Source organism: Vanessa cardui, chromosome 2 (genome assembly GCF_905220365.1).
Source record: "Vanessa cardui chromosome 2, ilVanCard2.1, whole genome shotgun sequence".
In the NCBI taxonomy this organism is placed as follows: domain Eukaryota; kingdom Metazoa; phylum Arthropoda; class Insecta; order Lepidoptera; family Nymphalidae; genus Vanessa; species Vanessa cardui.
Genome location: NC_061124.1, coordinates 13,024,885 through 13,047,800, shown reverse-complemented (window position 1 = coordinate 13,047,800; position 22,916 = coordinate 13,024,885). Strand labels below are relative to the sequence as shown.

Sequence of the window (22,916 nt, the reverse complement as noted above, 5' to 3'; positions counted from 1 at the left end):
CTAATTATATTAGCAAATGAATACTTATAATTTTCCAGGATTAAGTGGACAAGGTATAGGATTCCAAGAACCACAGAACCAAGTATGGTACATGCTGTTCATAATATTCGTGCCATACGCGATGTTGCCCCTCTCGCTGGGCTGGTGCATCGTCATAGGTCTTCTGTCCTCTATGTCGCATGTACTTACCACGGCTGTCACTATACCGGAAATTATGCAAAAAACTCCGGACGCCGTGAGTAACTCCTACTTTACAAGTTGATATATTAATAACTTGTGTTATGCAAGTACTTACTAGAAGTAGAACCTTGGATAGTCCGTCTGTTAATCAATCCCTTTTCTACCGCCAAACAGCAATGCGTATGTATTGCTTTGTTCCAACTCGAAGGGTGTGTAAGCCATTGTTAATACCTAACGAACATAACACGTCAGTAATCATGGAGTGCGGTACATACTCGTATATTGTATAAGGAATTTTCAACATTTCTTAACATTCCATTCTGAGTGGCTTTAGTAACTACTTACTATCAATTTGGCTTTTGAAGGAAACTGAAGGAAAAAATATATACGGATTTCTAAGATAGAACTATCATATACATTTCTATTTTCTTTTTTCAAAAGGCTCCTTCTTGCGGCATACGACTTCTATTCGGCAATGCTTTGCTCTACACTGCTGTTAATTTCGGCGGCATGTACGCTAAATACCTAGCAGACTGGGGTCAGCGGAAGGCGTTTCTAGAAACGCATAGATCTATGGTAACGAGGCAGAAAACAAAACGAGAAAGTGACAGACAGTGGAAACTATTCCAAAGTGGTAAGAAATACAGACATTATGATATGAATTGAAATAAAATCCACAGATACTAACGAATGTCGTTTTCATTACAGTCATACCAGACTTCCTAGCCAAAGAGATTTCTAGTCACGTATCAAGAGTAAGAGGAGAATTCCAGGAACAGCAGTTCAATAATTTGTACATCCAGCGGCACGAGGACGTCTCGATTCTGTTCGCTGATATCAAAGGATTCACGGGTAACGTTTGTATTTAGTTAAGTTATTGTAATTTCAGTAGTTCGGGATAAAATTACGTTTTACAAAAATGCTCCGATTTCTAGATATTTTGTTACAATGCCCGCAATCAGCCAATTGTTTTCTAATCACAGCACAATCATTTTTAAAATAATAAATAGTGTTATAGGCCAGTGTCACATGGTATGTCATCAAATAATATTAATTACAGTTGTATACATTATTGATTAACTACTTAAAATAAAATTTGTATATAATAAAGTTAATTCAATAGCACTTGCTATATTAATAATATGCTACAAAAATGTGATATAGTCAATAATACTACACATCAGACAACACCGTATCGGAGGTTAGGATTACTCTTTAGCATCACTACATAGTATAAAAGAAAGTCGATTAGTCTGTCCCTATATCCGTATGTAAGATTAAAATTTTTAAACTACGCAGCAGATTTTAATACTTTTATTTTTTTAAATATATCTATTAAAAAGAGTGATTCGAGAGGTTTTTGTATATAATGCATGGACAATATAGTAAATAAACACTGATAATTTTAGAATGATAACGTAAATAAACAAATTCTGTAGGATATTTAGTATCACTATTGCACCCGTGCGAAGCCGGGGCGGGTCGCTAGTTATATTATAATACGAGTTATGTTATGCTAAATGTACTTTTCAACTTTTAGAGCTCTCTAGCAAGTGTAGCGCTCAGGATTTGGTGAAGTTACTAAACGAACTGTTTGCCAGATTCGATCGATTAGCATCGGTAAGTACTCGACTTGTTTTGTATACATAATCATTATTATAATCGACGAGATAAAAAATATTCCGCTGTCGTTCTTTTGACAATTCTCAGGTCTGAATTATTCATTTTTAATCGAAAATCAATCTACATTCACAGATTTCAATTTTATAATAAAAATTTGTAATGTTCTATCTAACTTATCTTTTAATCTATGTATCTAGATTTTCTATGATTATGTATGTATATAGGAGAATCATTGTCTTCGTATTAAACTGCTGGGCGATTGTTATTTCTGCGTGAGTGGATTACCTGATCGACGCAGCGACCACGCCTTCTGCTGCGTCAACATGGGCCTACAAATGATTCGCGTTATCCGAGACGTTCGATACAACAAACAGGTATATACTTAAGGTTATATTCCTCAACGTTCTTGTCAATATATAGTATGTATATCCAATCAAAAGATATATAATAATTTAAATAGTTATACATTTTGATGCGGTTGTTTTAATAGATAGAGTGATTCAAGAGGCAGGTTTTTGTATGGATAATATAGTAAAGAAACAGTAAAAAAACAAATTCTGAAGTATATTTAGTATCAGTTTTACAACCGTGCGAAGTTCGGGCGGGATGCTAGTATGGTATAAACTAAATTCTAAATGAATTCACAGGTCGATCTAGACATGAGGATTGGTATCCATAGCGGCATAGTTCTGTGCGGGGTACTGGGTCTGCTGAAGTGGCAGTTCGACCTTTGGTCACATGATGTTACACTAGCCAACCACATGGAAAGTGGAGGATTACCAGGGTAAGTTTAAAGAAAAGATCGATTACTCGTACATCGGTCATATCAATAATTAGCCTACAGTACTCTCCGCAAATATGGAAGCAAAAATAACTCGTACAATAGTACATAATAACGGACTACACAATAATGTATCGAAGTACTTTTGAAAGGGAGAAAAAGAAATTGTTTATTAAATTTAACAAATATTGGAAAGTCTTAACTCAATATGCCTTCTTGATATTTTTTATAGCCGAGTGCATATATCTTCTGCCACGATGGAGTGCCTTAACGGTGCGTTCGAGGTTGAGCCTGGAGAGGGTGAAACGCGTAATCCTTACTTACGTGAACTGAACATCGCAACTTACCTGATCAAAGCCTCGGAACACCCGAGACGGACGAGGAATAAATCTACAAACAAGTAGGCTAAACTTCAGTATTTATAAAATAATCACAGAATATTATAGATTACATAGTAAATAATTGTATTATTAAATCAGCATGCAACCACCGATGCAACAAAATGAAGTCTTACCCAGACGCCCGAGCGGAAGCATTGAAGAGGAGATCACTACCGACTGGATTCCTGAGATGCCATTTCAAAATGTAAGATACCCGTTCAAGGAAGTACTAATGTTAATCATAGTTCGTTTATTTGGTTTCTTATTAATGTAAGAAATTACTGCAAGACATTACAGGACTGTCAATCCACGGTTGATGGTCTTTATTTGACGCCCAAGTTTCACATTTAGTGCTGATAATATGCAATAATACGATTTTACTTTTATACTAGATATCGTAATCATATCATTAAGTATGTTATTCTGTTCTGGAACAGCACGGCTAGACGGCTTAGGAATATAAATGATAGTTTATCTTAAATATTGCTATTTCCTTTCAAATGAATTCATGTTCAACGAATTTATCTTATGTACAAACAATATTATTGCCTGTTTTCTTTCGTAATTTGTGCGTTTGTATGTATCCATACATTCGATATACATCCGATTAAGTTGTAATGTTAAATAGTATTAATTGACACTTGCGTAAAAGTTCATATCTATTTTTGTATCATATATTATCATCAATGTGTAGCGAATACAAGTTTATGGGCGAAAAGTGTCTGATATCTATTTACAAAAATCTAAAAAGTTTTTAAACACATCACTAAGTATGAAATTAAATCCTATTTTCTTACAGTACTTCCAAAGCAGCACAAGTGGTACAACTTGGTATCGACGAACAAACAAACACGAAGACGTGGAGCACGGACAAGATATAGAAATAACATCGATATCAGAGGTATTATTTCCTAATAAAGGTATATGCACATAAAATATTACCAAAGATTAAAAATCAAGTAAATTATTGTCATATATGTACAATATAACATCTCTCGTATAAAGCACAATGTATTGTATTCAACATCCCTTGATTAACAATAATTTTATCTACTTTTAATGTTATGTCCGCGTCTCGGCAAACGTAGTGTAGGACGTCCTCAGGCACGGTGGAGTGACGATTTACGCAAGGCGGCAGGCAGGAGCTGGATGCGAGTAGCCGGAGAAAGACCACAGTGGCGTGCATTGGGAGAGGCCTATATCCAGCAGTGGACAAAAATAGGCTGTTGATGATGATGATGATGAATGTTATGTGGTTTAAATTTGATGCAGGAGGACGATATAATAAACCACTCGATCGAGGTGAACAGCAACCGGCGGATGCGACTGGAGCACATGCGGCAGTGGTCGCTGCACTTCCGGCGCGCGTCGCTCGACGTGCGCTTCGGACAGCTCGACGAGAAGACCTTCAAGTCGAACGTGATGTGCTGCTGGGTGCTCTGGCTCTTCATCGTCGCCGTTCAGTGCATTATTCATTTCAAGTATGTTTATTTCGGGCCCACCTTTGGTTTGTTTAGCTAAATTAAGGTGATCGATGATTTTACTTGGTGGTAGGGCTTTGTGCAAGCCTACGTGGGTAGGTACCACCCACTCATCAGATATTCTACCGCTAAACAACAGTACGCAGTATTGTTGTGTTCCGGTTTGAAGGCTGAGTGAGCCATTGTAACTACAGCCACAAGGGACATAGCATCTTAGTTCGATGATAGATGTAAGGAATAGTTAATATTTTTTACAACGTCATTGTCTATTGGTGATTGTGACCACTTACCATTAGGTGGCCCATATGCTCGTCCGCAAACCTATTCCATAAAAAAAAAAGATCGGCCTGAATTCCATTTCTTATGGGAACTGTCTTTTCTTTGAAGTTTTGGATTTTACTTAGATATTTATTTATTTGATTTGAGTGATTTGTATCCAAAAAATGTATTAATAACTTTAATGAGCGATACTAATTCTTAGTTTTTGTTTCCCGAATAAACGCTTACCGAATATTCATTAAAAAAACTTCCTTTCAGTTGCTGGTTGCTGGTTGTTACCTTATTCGTGATGACTATTCTCCTTACTCTGTCGTTTCTGCTGGTGATGGCAGAAGAGTTTCCTCTGGCAATGCCACTTCTAGCGCATTTCTCTGCTGCTATAAGCGCAAATAGACTGCGACGGAACGTTCATATTTGCTGTTTTGTCACAATTATGTCGTTATCCAGGTAACTAAATTAAAAAGATTATTACAGATTTCTCCGTTATTTGAATTTGTCACAACTTTTGTATATAAATATTAAATTATATATAAGTCAAAGAGTCCCTTGGTTCTTATTTTTAGTTAAAACTAATCGAATTTGAAACATACCAAATTAGAATAAGTTTTTATTACATTTTGCTTTTTCAGCACAACAAAATTATATATATGTCCGCCATCTTTTCCTACTGCCGGTCCAGAAAATGACACGTTGTTAAATTCAACTACTGAAAATTTTACGAGAACCGCTCAATCTATATTATCGGAGGAAGCTAAAATAGGCGAATGTTACAAGCCGGAATACGTTGTTTTCACTTGGATAATATGCTTGGTGGCTTTGACATCAATATTGAAACTCTATTACTTGATAAAGACCGTGCTGGCGATCATCAACGTGGCGATGTACTCCGTTCTATTACTCATTTATTACAACGTAGACTATTATAGTTCAGCTACCCATGATTCGTAAGTGATATTTATTTTCTTTTGTAAAGAATTTATTTAAAAACTAGCTGTGCCCCGCGACCTTGCATACGTTTGTGTTTAACAAAAAAAAATATTTAAGCCTAAGTTACTCCTTGTTATTTCAGTTATCTGCCAGTGAAAGTCCCGTTAAAGCTAGACAGACATATAAGACAGATATACAGACAGACAAAAATTGTAAAAAAAGAAATTTTGGAATATGTACCGACACTTCAATTTTATTATATGTATAGATGATATAGTTTAATGGATTTATTTATTTATAGCGACCTCCGCTTCTACGTGCAAATGTTGATCTTGATGACGATGTTTTCCATAATAGTGATTTACCATGCAAGACTCGTCGAAGTAACATCTAGGCTTGATTTTCTCTGGAAACTCCAAGCCGAGACAGACTTGAAGGAAATGAGGGATACGCAAAGGACCAATAGGCACCTGCTGAAGCACATACTTCCTGACCACGTGGTTAATCATTTCTTAAGCAAAGATAGATGCCCGGATGTAAGTTTGGTAGCGATTAGAATCTATTATTGATAAATATTTCGAATTTTATTCACTCAATAAATTTTGTTAATTAATATTCTTTCAATGAAATCAATCAACATAAATATCGTTTTCAATCCTAACGGGGATTGAAATTGAGTACTAAATTAAATCTGGATTCCTAGAATAGAAATGTAACCGAATTTCGCTCGTTTCCAGGAGTTGTACTCACAGCGAAGAGACGAAGTTGGCGTAATGTTTGCTGGAATACCGAATTTCCACGAATTTTATTCCGAACAAAAAGCCGTCGACTGCATGAGACTGCTCAACGAAATCATTTGTAATGTACCAATCAGATTTGATTTTCAAATAGGTTCTAGAAATTCACATTCAATTAAAACTGTTTTCTCTACAATATCAGCTGTGATCGCATTTTATGTAACCAATTCTTTGATTGTTTCAAGTGAAATTGTTTTTAAGTGATATTTATTTTTGTCTTCATATTTATGCAGTTGACTTCGATAGACTTCTTATGCAGCCTCGATTCAAAAGCATTGAGAAGATAAAAACAATTGGAGCTACATATATGGCTGCCTCTGGTCTTAACCCAAACCATAAAGTAAGTTTGAAGTGTGTTTCCATTTAAAAATAGGTGATTTATTAAAACATTTCAACTATATTTCCACGGCTCTTGAATAAATATGACCATATTTTTAGACCGGTGATGAGGGCTGTGAACACCTTTGCGCACTTGTCGATTACGCTTTCGCACTACGAGAAGCTCTGGAAGATATTAACAAGCACAGCTTCAATAAATTTCGTTTGAGAGTAGGTGAGTAGTGATTCTTTATTGAAGTTGGAATTATGCAGCATAAAGCCGCTCCGGTGAAGAGTATTTATTATGATTCATCGAAAACTTCTTCCAAAAACTTTTATCTCAGGTTTTTCATTTATTTTAGTATGTTTTGTACGTGTGTGTTGAACGTTTGGCGTGTGTCTGATTTATATTGTTCATTTGTAGGAATCAGTTGTGGCCCCTTAGTCGGTGGTGTGATCGGCGCCCGTAAGCCTGTTTATGATATTTGGGGCAATACTGTCAATGAAGCCTCTCGAATGGAATCCACTGGTGCGATGGATCGCATACAAGTCACGAAGTACACCAAGCAGGTTCGTTTCCAAAATATATTAAATGCCTTAGTTTTTACTTCATAAAAGTCTACTTGTAGTATTTCTTAATTTCTAATTCGCGTCACTATAAACACTTATGTCAATAAAAAATTAATAAACTTTAGCCTTTGAATGAAAAGTTTTTATTCTGATAGCTTTTTATTTGAAATCCTTTCGTTCAATGCGTTACGGAGTAAAATACTCATGCAGGTATTAGAGCGGCGTGGCTACGGCGTAGAGGCGCGCGGCGCGGTGGAGGTGAAAGGCAAAGGACGCATGGAGACGTGGTGGGTGACGCGGGTCGGCGACCGGGGCGCCGGCGTGCCCACCGCCCCCGCGCCGCCGCGCTCTCTCGCCGCGCTCGTTTACACCATGCTACAGGCGCGCAAGCGCATCTACACTCATCCTTTCTGCGCTTCCTCTGATGGTTACTATAGCTTTGCCTATTTTGATATATTAATCTTACAGTGATTCTCTTATACAGTAAGCTCTAAGATTTTCTGTGGCCAGCTGTATGATTGCGTGACGCGATTCTACGATTAATTTAAATGTTATATTGCGTTGCAGCGCCGGGTAGAGTGCGCCCCGAGCGCGCCGGCACCGCGCCCAGCGAGCGCCGCCCCGGCCCGCGCCGCACTCGCCCGCGCAACACGCTCGCTTGGTAAGTCACACTCACACAACCCTGAAAAACTCATATTTCTTGTACTCGATTACAAATGTATTTACTATTTATATGATAATTGATTAAGAAAATATTTAACACTCGCTAGCTATTGTTTTATCAATTCCTCCTTGTTCTCAGCAATGGTGACTCAGACACCGGCTGCAGACCCTACTCGAATAGTATGGTCGCGCGACGACCGGACATGGCGCCTCCGATAGTCAGCAGCATGTCCGCGCCACACACGCCCACCGCGTCACACATATCACCAGAAAGATTATTCTCTGGGCCCACTAAACTGGGGATCAGCGCGAGACTAAAAGCCGCGAGTTTTTCCTACCGTACGCGACCAAACAGAGATCGATCGCCGAAGATCCGAGAAGAAAATGACGGTTCAAAGACTTCAATCGCTAACGGAGCGCCCGGCTCGTTCAGGTTTAGGTCGGTTACCACGGCGTCGTTCTTTCGAAGTCGGAATAAGGAAAGAAAGAAAGATCAAGAAGTCACCGAAGAGACCGGAGACACCGTGACTACTCGGATGTAATTAATAAAAATACTATTAAAAAGAAGTAGGTGTTATAATAAGTAGCATTTGTAATTATTTTTATATGTTGTATGTAAGTTGAGAACTACTTAGTTAGACGCTGGCGTCACAGTAGGGAATATTTTTAATATGTCAATGTTTATTTATTGTGTTTCACAGTTTATTTTAAGAGTAACTTTTTGATACTAGGTGACTTATACTGATTTGTTACGTTTTCTTAACTAATTTAATGTTGTGATTTTTAATATATAGCGTTAATTTAACTTTAACATGTATTTAATAACAATTTACAAATTATTTCTTTGTATTTTATTGCAACACTATACGCTTAATCAATGAGATCTATTTCATATTTAAAAATGTAGGTAACTGACCGATCAATGCCACAAAGTCGGTTAAGAAATAAGTATTATTATTTCTGTGTACTTAAAATATATCGCATAGCGAACTAATGCGAATCTTGAACTCACTAATCCGTTACTATCTTTTAAAATTGCAAGAGTATTTACTCCAAATCGGAATATATCGTTTTGTAGCTGATTTTAAAAAGAAACAAGTAAATTTATTTTAAGCGAATGTATTATTATTATATGGCGCGTGAGTAGCAGTTGTTCAGTTAATTTGTATAAAATACAAATGTACGTACTGAGGTAAAGCTTTGTCACCCAAACAGCTACAGATCTTTCCAAAATTTTAATCTTAATTTTCTGCAGCTACGATAGTTTCATAGACGTGAAATATTTTTTGGTTCAAAGTATCACTAAGCTAAATCATGTTTATCTTGTATAGAAATTAGAAATATATATATTGTCTAGATTATTAAAATGAAATTCTATGCCAAAACAAATAAATTGATCTCCCAGTAAATGTTAAGCCATAAAACGGGTAAAATATACTTAAATTATAATATTACATAAATTATATTATTGTAAATACAATCGACATATGTACGTACTTTAAATTAAGAAGATAATTATTATGAATATCATAAATTATTCGATTATCAACTTTGAAATTTGTTAGATATTATTTATTTAGATATAAAGTAAAGCCAAATATTTTATTCTTTATTAATATTATGAATGAATGTCGTCTATCTTCAAAATAAATATATATGGTGGTCTAAAAACGATTTTTTTTCACTGTTAACTACTTTACCTTCAGTATCCTTGTGAACTAGTTGAGTGAATCCATGGTGTCCACCACATACATACCACACCACTTCAGAGAAATAGTCTAAAAATAAAAATTCATCACTTTTTATAGGACGAAACGAACTAATTTTGTTATTAATTGTATTTTTCAAGGCAGCTTATTCTATCTTACATATTGTTACAGAGTAACCCTAGCCTTCAATATTCTGATTCTATATCATAATTTATATCACATTATTATTGCGTATCATGAATATAGCAGGGGCTATTGAATTTACTTTATTATATACAATTATTATTGTAATTAATTGTACAATAATTTGTAAAATTGTAATTAATATTATTTTATGCGGCATAGCATTTAATACTGGCATGTAACACTATTTCTCATTTTAAATATGATTGGAGCTGTCAAAACAATAGGCTATTTGACAATGCGAAAAATAATTGTGTATTTCATCAAAGAGTATTTCATTCTAACAAAAGATAGAGAGATTGGAGCATCATTGTAATACGTAATATATGTAATTTTGGCCATCCCGAACTAATGAAATTACAATATATTAATATTCATTCGGTGCAGAATAAAAATCCAGCAAACTGGCAGAAGTTAATCCCTTACACGCTTACACCGCTTAGCGGGAATTATAAAGACAGAATAACCTTTGTGATGCTTGTCTGAATTTGAATTCCCACTTGTTCTATACCCTGGACTAACACATGTCCATTAAGTCTTAAAAACTTATATAATTATATATAACAAACTAAATAAAACACCTTTGAATTTCCATAATTTATTTATAAAAAATAATGTGTTGACCTTGAGTGACTATCATATTTATTAAATATAGTTCTCGTCGATCATTCCAGCGAGTGGTCCGCTATTCACCATCTCAAACGACACAGCCGTGTAATATTTTGGAATTGGTAAAAGTAGGTGCGATACCAGACATTCGCCAAAGGACAGGATATCTGAATGCATTCGATCACACATTCTTAGGACTCAAATAATACTACGCAAAGGTCTGGCACCAGTCACCGTTTATATATTAAAGAAAAAAAATTACTATTATCTTCTTAATAACGTATATATTAACAGTGGATACGTAGTCTGAATTTCTTTGATATATCAATAAAATTTGAAGTGAAACTTGTTTGGGTGAGATTAAAATTAGGGGCTCGGAGGATTTGATTGCAACATTTCTATAAAAAAATGTGTATTAAATATATGTTTACACAAAAAGGCTTCATTTCTGTAAAATTCCGATTTCTATTACATATTAAATCTTATACGGCTTTTACGACGTTATACATATAAAACAAGTCTTTCAAAAGTAAACATTAATTCAAGTAACAGAAAATAAATAATTAATAAAGATTTGATTTTATATTACATACATACATTAGAACAGTATATTATAAAAACGTTTTTATGTGCATTTTATAAATAGATTTTATAGATCTATTCATTTACGAAGATGCATCCCTTCACTACACATTATTATCAAAGTGCATTAGTTGGGTGACTAAGAGTAAAAAAAGACAGAAAAAAATTTAATGAGTTTATTAAAACACCTATTACTTAACGTGTAGGGGCGCGCCTTCGTTGGTTTATAGATCTAGATGAGATTTTATTTAGTCAGGTAAAGTATACATTTTATTTGTATAAATTATTTCATTATTTTGTATAATAAGAATTGTGTTAAGATTATTGTACACTGAGACATTTCCAAATGACCATATCTTTATCAATATGTCAATTAATACGTGAACTTTCAAACGTTCTGTAGTTTATTTTGGTTTATTAATATTAAAACGTGCAGAACTAAACACCATTCGAAGGTCATACACCAAAGATGCGCATAAAATAATGTCAAATTGAAAAGTCAATCAAAAGTCTAAAATCACTAAATGGGTAGTTTTCGACCTGCTTGTGTGATACATATTTAAATAAAATATCACAAACGTATCGTATCATACTTAGAACGAGAAATATATATTTTGAACCTGTAATAACATATTACTACAATTAATCGTGTTGTTTTAATTTATAAACGTTATGTCAATACAAAATAACATCCTAATTTGATTTAAAGGCACTAATAATATTTTGAATGATTACATCATTTATTTTCTCTCGATTATAAAAAAAAAATATTTTTAATGAAATCTCTCAAAGTCAAGATCAAATTTTAGCTAAGCGTATGACGTCGAATCGCAGAACATGTAATGTTCCTCATGTGTCGTGCAACTACGCACGCTTTACATAGGTTTATTACATTAAATGTAAAAGAATTACTTTCAAGCAAAAAAATTAAATGTTTACTTTTAAACGTTATAAAATTTAGAATAATTTTCGAGTAAATAAATTAAAAAGTACCCTTTGGTGTCAAAATACATTTTTAATTGATTTCATAATAAATTTATTATTACTTAGTAGGACTACAAAATTATTATAATTTTGATTTTCATAGCCTAAATTAGTTGTTAATAGTTTTCGCCCGTGGCTTAGCCAGCTTACGAGGAACTAGGGCAAGTGTTAGGTACCCTATGCCCTTTTTCTACCATTTAAAAGAAGCGTACAAAACCTCATGACGATCGAGAGTAACCTACTGTAATAAAAACTTACTTTCTCACTAATAATTAGTTAGGATTTAGGCCACCAGAGGTCGTTTAAACACGTAAAATTGTTCGTTATAAGAAAATAAAATATTACAATCTTTTGTCTTTTCAGTTTCTTTTTTTTTTAATTATATTAAAATGGAATACAGAGATATATTATAATACGAAATATGTATATTTTACTTATATGGTTTTGAAAATCAATATACAAATACTCTTACAGTATCAATGACAATAATATAAATTTATAATTTTATGAAAAATTGCATGTCATGCTAAACAATTTGATTTAAAATTAAATGATTCATGATATTAAAAGTTTAATTTTGGTTATTTCTGCATATCTCTTGAAGAAAAGTTAAATTACTACATATTCTGTTAGTTATCATTTATGTCAAAATAATCAAATAATGACTTTATTGATCCAATTCGCACAACGAAAGCTTAGAATAATCATCACACTAGTTTCAAGTATCTTGCGGGTATACAAAATACACTTATTATACTTTGAAATAAAATGGTTGCGAAATCGTTCCAATCCACGAAAATATACATAAAAGTTATTGGAATTCAAAGCAAAAACAATAGCTATATCTTTAAAGTAATGTGCATAACATTGTGTAACAGAGTTACTGTAAAATCACGAAAGAAATGGCTATCATTTAAATCTTAATTACTTTTACTAGTATTTCCTAGATAGGAAGAACGTTTCTGAACTGAAGCAAAGTCCGAATTTTGTTGATAAATAAAGCTAATTGTGGCAATTCTGTGCATTGTAGACGCAGCTTTGCGCAATATAATAGAAAAGAAAACAATTTCTACCTTTCAACAAAATTAGTTATGAATATTATTATTAATTTATCTGCCTTATTTAGTTATTTTATTCAAATCTATATATTCGTCAATTTCGTGGAATGTCCAACTCTAGCTCGCCTTATTTAACATTGTACTATATTCATCAGTTCTTCATTCCTTACATAGGACATAGTAATGAGCATTCATACTTGATTATCATTTATAAACTACAATCGTAGGTTAGTAATAAAATTGATCAATATTTAAGTTATTAGAAAATAAATACTTAATGTATTAACTAATAAATTATTATGATGGATTTTATCTTTGATACAAATGGTTATTATATTATATTTGTATATTTATATTTTATCTCCTTCACACATTCATATTACATCTTTATTTGATTGAAAGTGTATATTGTCTTTGTATAATTTGTACAAGTACTATAACTAGCCCTTCATTTATTTAAACGTATATTCTCTTTCTCTCTCTTGCATCTAGCTCTCATTCTGCAGGTTCATTCGCATTGCTCCTAATGATAATAACACTGTATAATTTGTTATTTCTTTATATTGCTTACCCTTTTCAAGGACAAGCGACACTTTTGTGCGACAGTCGCAACAAGTCATCGTCGTATTCGATTTGTCTTTTCATCTTTAAACTTATATGTACTGACATCTCACTTAACACCGAATTACAAAACATAATACTATGTACAATACTTCGTGGTATATTGCCATTAAGGCAGTACATATTGCGCTCTCTTTCGCACTTATAACGGGCTTTGTGGAAGGCGTCGTGATTTTACACAAGTGGGAAAGAGCGCGCAATATGCTACTTTTATCGCACGAATTATTGTTGTATTCGAAAATAAATATAGGCAAGAACTCATATGAACATCGCTTTTGACATCAAAGTTCGTGTATATTTTCTATAAACTCTATGGCACCAATTTAAATGGTATTTTGTTTTAATTCATTTATGATACAAATATCGTTTTATGATACATTCTGTTATATTCGCACAAACTTGGTGTTGGTGAATTATTGCAGATTTAATTGTCGTCTGAAGCCATTGGTGTTTGTAAGACTTCTATCCACCTGTAAATAAAACAAATTTAATGAATAATTATGTAATTTATAATTGTTAACCAAACAATATACGTAAATACAGAAATATTACCTATTGTATGTGAAGTGACTGTCAGCTCGGAAGAAGTACACGTGATTTTTGAACTGGAGCTTAAAAACGAACTCTTTGTCGATTCCGTCACCGGGAGAGGGCGCGCCAACCGTGTATCTGTAAGTGATAACAACAGCCTGTAAATTGGGTTGGTGGAATATACATGTGGCAGAATTTCATAGAAATTTGTCACATGCAGGTTTCTTTCACCGCTGAGCACGAGATGAATTATAAAGACAAATTAAGCACATGAATCAGCGGTGCTTGCCTGGGTTTGAACCCGCTATCATCGATTAAGATGCACGCGTTCTAACCACTGGGCTATCTCAGCTCATAATCTAAGTGATAAACACATATTAAAGATACATATTTTATGAATACTTTAGTTTTACTTTAACAATGACTAATAACAAATAGTAGGTTGATTTGTTTTGGGTATATTTATAAGATGACATGACAAGGTCTTTACGGGTCCGGTGGGAGGTGATCACCGATCGGGCACTTGCTAATGGATTTGTAATAGATAGCCTGTACAGATATGGGCCTTATTTATAGATACATATATTTAATTACAGTTATTAATAGTATATATTTATAACAAATATTAACCATGTTTTTTTATTTTTATTCGGTGGAGCTCGATATTTCGACATTATCTACGAATATCTTGTTCACGAGACAATAGTTATTAGTAGGCAATAGTTAGAAGTATTATTTAATAACTGTAATAATAAAAATAATCATGTTAATTTAAAATCTCACATATTTGATTCGAGAAAAAGGTTCAGTATACAGCATGTTTCGTGTTTCCAAGAATAATTAGATAGAAAAGAGAACGAGGTCGCATATCTCACCCGAGGAGCGGCAGCGAGGCGAGCGGCGCGGTGTCGCGGCACGTCTTGTAGAAAAACAACGTGAACATCGCAAACACAACCCACAGCTTCTGCCAGCCGTGAGAATTCTTGAACTTGCGCAACAAGTATCCGGACAGCTGACTCTGTGATTGGAAAGCGCATCGCTTGTTTCAATTCGTTTTACATTTATTATATAAACGAGTTATTAAAGCTTTCGTGGAATATAAAAAAAGGGAAAAAAATCATTAAAAAAATTGGAAAAAATGCATCCAAAAAATAACAAAGCGGTTTCTTTAAAAGGGAAGTAGACAGGAAAGCGGACATCAATTGATCAATCTATTAATGATAAGCGTTTCTGCCAAAAATTTGAAATACAAATATCAATAGTAAGTGCAAAACGCGTCCGCACCCGCATGGCGCGGTGCAACTGGTCGCGGCGCAGCGACGCGGCGCGGTGCCAGCACACGTGCGCCAGCGCCGCGCCCGCGCCCGCGCCCGCGCCCTCCGCCTCCTCTGCGCACACACACACACAGTACAGTCACTTCCATATTTACATTAGTACTATCGTTTACAAATTACTGTAATAATATTATTATTCGAATGATTGAAAACGATCCAAATGGAAACCATTCCACAATTAAATAAGTCTTTATAGTATAATAGTTAGAAATATTTTTAGTAAAAGTTTCTTGGTGGTAGGGCTTTGTGCAAGCCCGTCTGGGTAGGTACCACCCACTCATCAGTTATTCTACCGCCAAACAACAGTACTCAGTATTGTTGTGTTCCGGTCTGAAGGGTGAGTGAGCCAGTGTAACTACAGGCACAAGGGACATAACATCTTAGTTCCCAAGGTTGGTGGCACATTGACGATGTAAGGAATAGTTAATAACTCTTACAGCGTTAATGTCTATGGGCGATGGTGACCACTTACCATTAGGTGGCCCATATGCTCGTCCGCCAACGTATACCATAAAAAAAAAATATATTAAAAGAAAAAAGCGTGGAGGAGCTTCTAAATCGCGGTGCGTACCGTAGTCGTGCAGCGTGTGCGACAGCTGCAGGTCTGCGGCGGCGGGGCGCGCGCGCGCGTGTCGCAGGGCGCCGCCCAGCGCCGCGCTCCAGCCGCGGAACTCCGCCTCGCCGCTCGCGCTCAGCGTCAGCCGACTGTCCTCGCCTGCGCACGCGTCATTGTCACACTTAGTACACCCATGTGCAGAGACTTGAACGTATAGTACGACACAAATTAGATGTAGCATCGGAAAATGGAATGGAATGAAAATAAAACCGATTACTGCCGATTTACACAACCAATAGAAATAGCTCCCTATCGCGACATTCGACGCTATTCGTCGCTATAGATTCACGCGTCAGAGAAAGCAAGTGCATGTAAATCGATGTGTCAAATTAACGAATATATTAGGTCATGTGATATTACAAGTTATTACGTTTTTGCAAAGATCATATTCGCATGAGAAACAAATATTGATAATTTGGGATAGCGTACTCAATTCGGATGTGATCGGTTTTACGAATTTTGCCGATGCGACATCTAAGTTGTGTCGTACTATACTTAACTTTTTTTATACACAAACTTTTGAACTAGATTCAAAGTTTTGTATACCTTTTATTTATGTTAATTGTAAAAAATAATCATAGTTTTAAGAGTGCAAATCTGAACTAAATAGTGAATAAAAAACTTACATCAAACAATTGCTTAGACCATACGTGTCATCAGGGATTTTCGTTCAGCTCTTTTACAGATAACATCTACTAAATACCTCCACCGCTATATGAGGAGTGGTTTGCGAAATTGATTCATTAACTAAAGCGATAACGTTACGAGACTTGGCGATCCCCGGTAAAAACTATCATTTTTTAAGTTTAGAATAGTTTTAACCTCACCCTTAATAACAAATGAGTGCGGTAACTCAGTAGATTCGATGCTCAGCTGGTCCAGCGGCAGTACCGAGTGAGCGCGAAACTGGCCGCTCGAGCACTTCGACGCCAGGATGAGGATGTCGTTAAACTGTGGACAAACAATTGCAAACGATGTACTTTTAATGAATTCCTATTTATTTTAGGACATAGGATAAATATCTTCGATCAAATTAACTCTTAATAATCATTAAAGATCGCCACTACACATAACCTCTTATAGCCCAAGAGCTCAATCTATTAGTTTAAAGGTTTGTTAAGAATTGAAGATGTACAAGATGGTTAATATGGAGTGGTGATAGCGGTGATGACCACTTATCATTAAAAAAATTATACGTACCAAGAACAACATTCTTTGTTGTAGTCCTTTAGAAGTGTGTGTGTAGACGCATCCTAATCTTATAAATTCCCGGTCGGCGACCAACAGCTTATCGTATCCTAAAGAAAAATCAGAAAACATTAGTCACTAGCATATCAGTACAGTATAGGTTGCAACTTACGCCGATCGAGATGTACAAGTAAGAGTAATTGTAAATTTATGTTAGTAAAACCTAATAAAGTTTACTCTGTGTCTGTGTTGTACAGTTCATTTTTTCTTTATTACCAGTCTTTGTTCGATTGTCAATATTTTAGATATTATTGATTTACGTCAATGCCTTTTTAATTAATATTATCATTACCCAAGAGGTCCCGCTGCAGCTGACAGAGCACAGCATGGTTCTCCACGTGGCGCAACTGCTCCTCGGCCGCGGCGGACGCTCGGCGAGCCAGCTCCAGCGCCGCGAGCGCCGACGAGCTGGCCGTCGCCGTCCACAGCTCTGCGCAGACAGCGGCGTGAGTGGCGAGTGAGACAACATCACATACATTACTGTGATCCCAATGTAAGCAGCTGAGGCACTTGTGTTATGGAAATCAGAAGTAACGACGGTACCACAAACACCCAGACCCAAGACAACATAGAAAACTTATGGTAATCTACATCGACTCGGCCGGGAATCGAACCCGGGACCTCAGAGTGACGTACCCATGAAAACCGGTGTACACACCACTCGACCACGGAGGTCGTCATGAGTGAGGCGGTCGGGTGGGGCGTGCGGGGGGCGGCGGGCGTACCGTGCGCGAGGCGCTCGTAGTGGTGCAGGCGGTGCAGCGGGCGCAGCAGCAGGCAGGCGAGCGGCAGCGGCGCGGCGCGGTCGAAGGCGGCGGCGTGGCGCGCGCCCTCCCCGCCGCGGCGCCGCGCGCTCTCCACCAGCGCCACGGCCGCGCCCGCCTGCTCCGTGTACGCCGCGTACGCCTGCGAGTGCGAGAAAGGCGTCGTGGGTTGCGGCAAGTTGATGCCGTGTAAATTACTCAACATTTCTTCCCTTTGTCAATATCTAACGTTACCTAGCTATTTCAAGTCCAAGCAGTACGCTTGTGGAACTCCTTGCCCATAAATATAAGACTTGCACAATCCGTTGCTGCTTTTAAGAGACTTCTAAAACACTATTATTTGTCATTGTAAATCGTTGTAATTTTATTTATGAAATATAATAATACTTTATATATAAGTATGTATTTTTATGTATTTGAATTTATTTATAAAACATATTTAAACAGTATTATTTTGTTAATACACGTATTTATATGTTATATATAACATGTATTAATCGTATGTATGTATGTTATGTAGATATGTTATGTTTGTGTATATGTGATTTACCTAAAAGGTGTACACCTCCGAACCCCTTTCTTTGAGTATTGAATGTCCTCTATCCAAAGGTTGTCTGGAAGAGATCGCTCTTTTAGCGATAAGACCGCCTTTTGTACCGTGTTTGATATTTTGTTGTATTGTTTCTTGTATTTTTTTCTGTTTCAGTGTACAATAAAGTATATTTATCTTATCTTATCTTATTTATTCTTTAATTTTTTGAGACAAATAATCGTTAAAAATGGCTTCAGTATTGCCGATTTTCTGTTTTATGCATTTCGGACGTAGCCTGAAGGTACTAAAACACTCCTAATGTTGATTTTATATCGATAGCATATTTTCAGTGTAACGAGAATGTCGAAGAACAAAAGAAATTAAAGTGAAGAAAACGTTCAGAAAACAGACGTAGGACTAAAATGGACTTGGGTGATATAGCAAAGAGGAGCGACAAGGCGAATGGGAAGACCAGCCCGTCCTATAACATAACGCTAACAACGTTTGCTCATTTAAATAAAACTAGTTATAACGGATTTTAATCGCGTATATTAATTATTTTGGACATCCCGACGTTTCGAGCACTTTACAGCGTTCGTGGTCACGGGTAGACAGTCTACCCGTCCCGCGATTAAAATCCGTTATAACTAGTTTTATTTAAATGTGTAATAATCGCGTAAAATTTAAGACAACATAACGTTTGCTCAATGGATACAGTCGATGTCCGACATTAAATTGTGTGGAGTAAAAATGCGGTGCATTTGTATAAAGTAATAAAAATACCCATTGAAGCGACTGCGTACTCACGTCATATGTACTTGATAAATAATCGTGTAGTAAGTCCGCAACTTTTTTATACTCCGGTTCTTCGTTATCTGAAACAAATTATTAAATTAAAGAAGATACCACCGTTATAATTTGTTTATCTTTTTTATATCTACATAGATAGCTAACAACAAAACGTACAAATTTAATAATTTACTCTATATGGTAGGCGGTTAGCCTTGTCACGGAAGCAATTGTAATGATTTATGATACAAAAATGCAATTATATTAATTATATTTTAACTTTACTTTACTTTACTTTAAATGAAAACCATAACATGTAGTACGACACAACTTAGATGTCGCATCAACAAAATTCGTAAACCCGGTCACATCCAATTTGAGTACGCTATCCCATATTATCAATATTTATTTCTCATGCGAATATGATCTTTGCACAAACGTAATAACTTGTAATGTCACATAACCTAATATATTCGTCAATTTGACGCGTCGATTTACATGCACTTGCTTTCTCTGACGCGTGAATCTATAGCAACGTATAGCGTCGAATGGCGCGATAGGGACCTATTTCTATTGGTTGTGTAAATCGGCAGTAATCGGTCATACAACGGTACATCTAATTTGTGTCGTACTATACTCATTTACAGCGAAATCAACTATGTAATCAGATAAAAAAATAAAAAGCAATATTTTATTTTTTCAAATTGGTTCATAAAAGCACTTTTGAATCAACATGTTACTGCATGTATTTAAATGCAATGATACCACTATTCGGAAGATGGATTTTATTTCGTTTACTAAAATTTTAATAAAAGACTCTATCATTAAATATAATTCAGTTTACATATACGTGTATCCTATCTGCAACAAGTTTGAAGTTTCCCTATATTTAGAATACAATATTTTTTAAATATGTATATGTACATACATATACAGGTATATTTTAGAAACCTTTAAATAAAAGTTTTAATATAACATTTTCATTACTATTGATTTATTAATTAATCCATTTTCTATTCGGTTATGTGATGGTCACGCATCAGATGAGGCGCATTTTTCTCTATGGTTATGGTAACTTATTTTACTTATGGTCTTCAAACCGGCAAATACATTTCGATAAGCAAATAACTATAATAATGTTGTTAACATTGATAGAGCACTTAATATGAAAATATAACAATGATATGACACTACAGAGTTCGTCGCCTTTATGTCGTATAATTAGCGTGACTACTGTGGCATGTTCGCTACGTAAACACCGACATGCACTTTACCATCGCACTCAATCGGTAATTCGATACAAGACACAACGCGATCGAGGTAAGCGAGAAACGGTCCCGCTGGTAAAGCGAGCAACGTTTCCAGATCCATTTCTGTAAGAAATACATCAATCTTAAAAATAAGAGACTTCCTCTCATTTGCATAAAGGCTTGGTTACAAGGTCTCAATGCGCCGCTATCTTCACGCGATTGCGAATTGACTCGTACTTATACCATTATGATGACATGCATTGACATCAACCAAGAAAATTAAAAAAAAAAATAATAATTAGAGTATACTTACTTCCGAGACTTACTATTGAAATACCGTGCAAGTTTACAATGTACACAGACTACACGATACAGGTACACTACCCCATTTTTTATATGACTTGCTTTAAAATAAAATGAATTGATCCTGACACCAGACCGAGCATTTATCCGCCTCAACCACTTACTTAAATTAATTAATACGGAGGAGTTGCGTAAGGAGTCTGTTACCTTCGGCGTCGGGCGAGGCGGGCGTGGCGGGCGAGGCGGGCGAGGCGGCGGCCAGCGCGCGGTCGAGGCGCGCCAGCAGCGCGCCGGCCGGCAGCGCCAGCGGCTCCAGCGCCAGGCACGCGCGCGCCAGCGCCGCCGCCTCCGCGCCGCCCGACGCGCGCCCCAGCGACCCCACGCGCTTCGACCACGTCTGCGGGACGATTCACTCATTACTACGCTCAGCTACATATCGGACCGCTCGACGGCGACCGCCTTGAACTATAAAGCTACTGAGCATAAGCTGATCCACAACGAAACAGCTGACATGTGTTTTTTACCTATTTCGCAATGCAAAGGACGCGAGTATAAGATGTTTGGCATTACTATCGAACACGAGGTAAATTGACCGAAACTCGGTTAATATACAATAAAAAAATAAAATAAGATGTACTTACAACGGTGACGAGTTCGAGGTCGCGCTTGTACGTGCGTTCCGTCATGAGCAGTTCCTTGGCGACGTAGTACGTGATGTCCCCGCGTCGCTTCGCTGTCTCGCCTGTTACCGCTACACCCGACGATATACTAAAATATCATTTTTTTTTATTAATATGTATAATAATATTAAGTACATATAAATATTTAATATGAATACATTTCAATGTTTACCTATTGTTGTTCCGTCTCGACAGCGTGTCGCCCGCGTCGCTCTCCCCTCCGCTTAGGACATCCATATTATGTGTCGAGGCCGACACTATATTAACTGCAAAGTAAATTCATAATATGTTGGTATCGAAAACAAGAGTTTAAAAATACATTTTAATTAAAATTGATACCACAATACAAAATATCAAAAGCCTACAAAACGCCTTAAAAGTGGTTGATTGTAATCATTTTCTCAGAATCTAAATTCTAAATGATCAACTTGTTAATCGAGGAAAATGAAATATGGTCACATGGACTTGAAATCTGTCGGCGCCTCACCGATATTAACCAACTATTTTGTGAAAATAAAAACGAAAAACAATTCTGGTATCAAGAATAAATTCTGTTATCATTTTAGACAAAACATAATTATTCAAGTACCCAATTCGAGGGCCAACTCACCGTGTACGTTCCCATTGAGGGTGTCGCAGTCGCCGCGGTTGTCGTGTCGCTCGCGGTAGCCGTTGGTGTCGGCGCGGCGCTCGAGCGGCGTGGACGCGCCGAGCGGGCCCGCCGCGCTGGCCGACGGCGACACGCACAGGCTCGCCGACGACACCGTGGGGTCTTCTTCTTGGAGGCTCACATCTGTTGGCGCAGTACAATATTAAAACTTACCGCTACATTCGACATTGAAAATATTACACCAAATAATATTACTAAAGAAAAAAAACGGTTTCAAGAAGCTAAAAAGGATTGACGGCACCAAATTTTATTAAAAAAGCTATTATAAATTTGGAATATTTAACTTTCAAAATATAAAATTTCAATATATTTAGAATGTATGTACGTAAACAGATAAATATCCCAAATTTATATGAACTGTTCATAAATTGAACGGCAACGCAATAAGTAATTTGTGAAACGATTATTTTCGATTAAGAAACAAAATTTTTAAACCTGTAAAAAAAATGTAAAA

At 36.1% G+C, this 22,916-nt stretch overlaps 2 protein-coding genes across 6 annotated transcripts in view; one reads left to right on the top strand and one right to left on the bottom strand.

The window, feature by feature from the left end:
- Positions 1-9,060, top strand: part of LOC124542556 (adenylyl cyclase 78C) — a 93,995-nt gene extending 84,935 nt beyond the window's left edge. For both annotated transcript variants that reach the window (XM_047120496.1, XM_047120501.1), the window contains exons 10-29: positions 39-235; positions 622-814; positions 889-1,032; positions 1,721-1,800; positions 2,028-2,177; positions 2,451-2,587; positions 2,817-2,984; positions 3,064-3,169; positions 3,764-3,865; positions 4,237-4,445; positions 4,983-5,171; positions 5,354-5,668; positions 5,953-6,187; positions 6,389-6,509; positions 6,682-6,788; positions 6,887-7,001; positions 7,191-7,336; positions 7,547-7,763; positions 7,904-7,997; positions 8,139-9,060. In XM_047120496.1, the coding sequence (XP_046976452.1) occupies positions 39-235; positions 622-814; positions 889-1,032; positions 1,721-1,800; positions 2,028-2,177; positions 2,451-2,587; positions 2,817-2,984; positions 3,064-3,169; positions 3,764-3,865; positions 4,237-4,445; positions 4,983-5,171; positions 5,354-5,668; positions 5,953-6,187; positions 6,389-6,509; positions 6,682-6,788; positions 6,887-7,001; positions 7,191-7,336; positions 7,547-7,763; positions 7,904-7,997; positions 8,139-8,541 (3,428 nt within the window). In that variant the 3' untranslated portion in view covers positions 8,542-9,060. The remainder of the gene's footprint in view (positions 1-38; positions 236-621; positions 815-888; positions 1,033-1,720; positions 1,801-2,027; positions 2,178-2,450; positions 2,588-2,816; positions 2,985-3,063; positions 3,170-3,763; positions 3,866-4,236; positions 4,446-4,982; positions 5,172-5,353; positions 5,669-5,952; positions 6,188-6,388; positions 6,510-6,681; positions 6,789-6,886; positions 7,002-7,190; positions 7,337-7,546; positions 7,764-7,903; positions 7,998-8,138) is intronic.
- Positions 9,061-12,194: 3,134 nt separating this feature from the next.
- LOC124542566 (FERM, ARHGEF and pleckstrin domain-containing protein 1-like) overlaps positions 12,195-22,916 on the bottom strand; it is a 55,190-nt gene continuing 44,468 nt past the window's right edge. For 2 of the 4 annotated variants that reach the window (XR_006967333.1, XR_006967334.1), the window contains 3 exons: positions 22,403-22,585; positions 21,965-22,058; positions 21,832-21,880 (listed from right to left, as the gene is read on the bottom strand). Coding sequence is in view for 2 of the 4 variants with exons in the window: in XM_047120510.1 (XP_046976466.1) it covers positions 14,170-14,215; positions 14,298-14,414; positions 15,152-15,294; positions 15,561-15,664; positions 16,182-16,325; positions 17,054-17,177; positions 17,427-17,524; positions 17,767-17,904; positions 18,200-18,380; positions 19,578-19,645; positions 20,834-20,932; positions 21,320-21,509; positions 21,754-21,880; positions 21,965-22,058; positions 22,403-22,585 (1,856 nt within the window). In the remaining 2 variants the exon portion in view is untranslated. Of the gene's footprint in view, positions 14,216-14,297; positions 14,415-15,151; positions 15,295-15,560; positions 15,665-16,181; positions 16,326-17,053; positions 17,178-17,426; positions 17,525-17,766; positions 17,905-18,199; positions 18,381-19,577; positions 19,646-20,833; positions 20,933-21,319; positions 21,510-21,753; positions 21,881-21,964; positions 22,059-22,402; positions 22,586-22,916 lie in introns of those variants that run through there. The other 2 variants (XM_047120510.1, XM_047120506.1) reach the window with 2 other exon arrangements.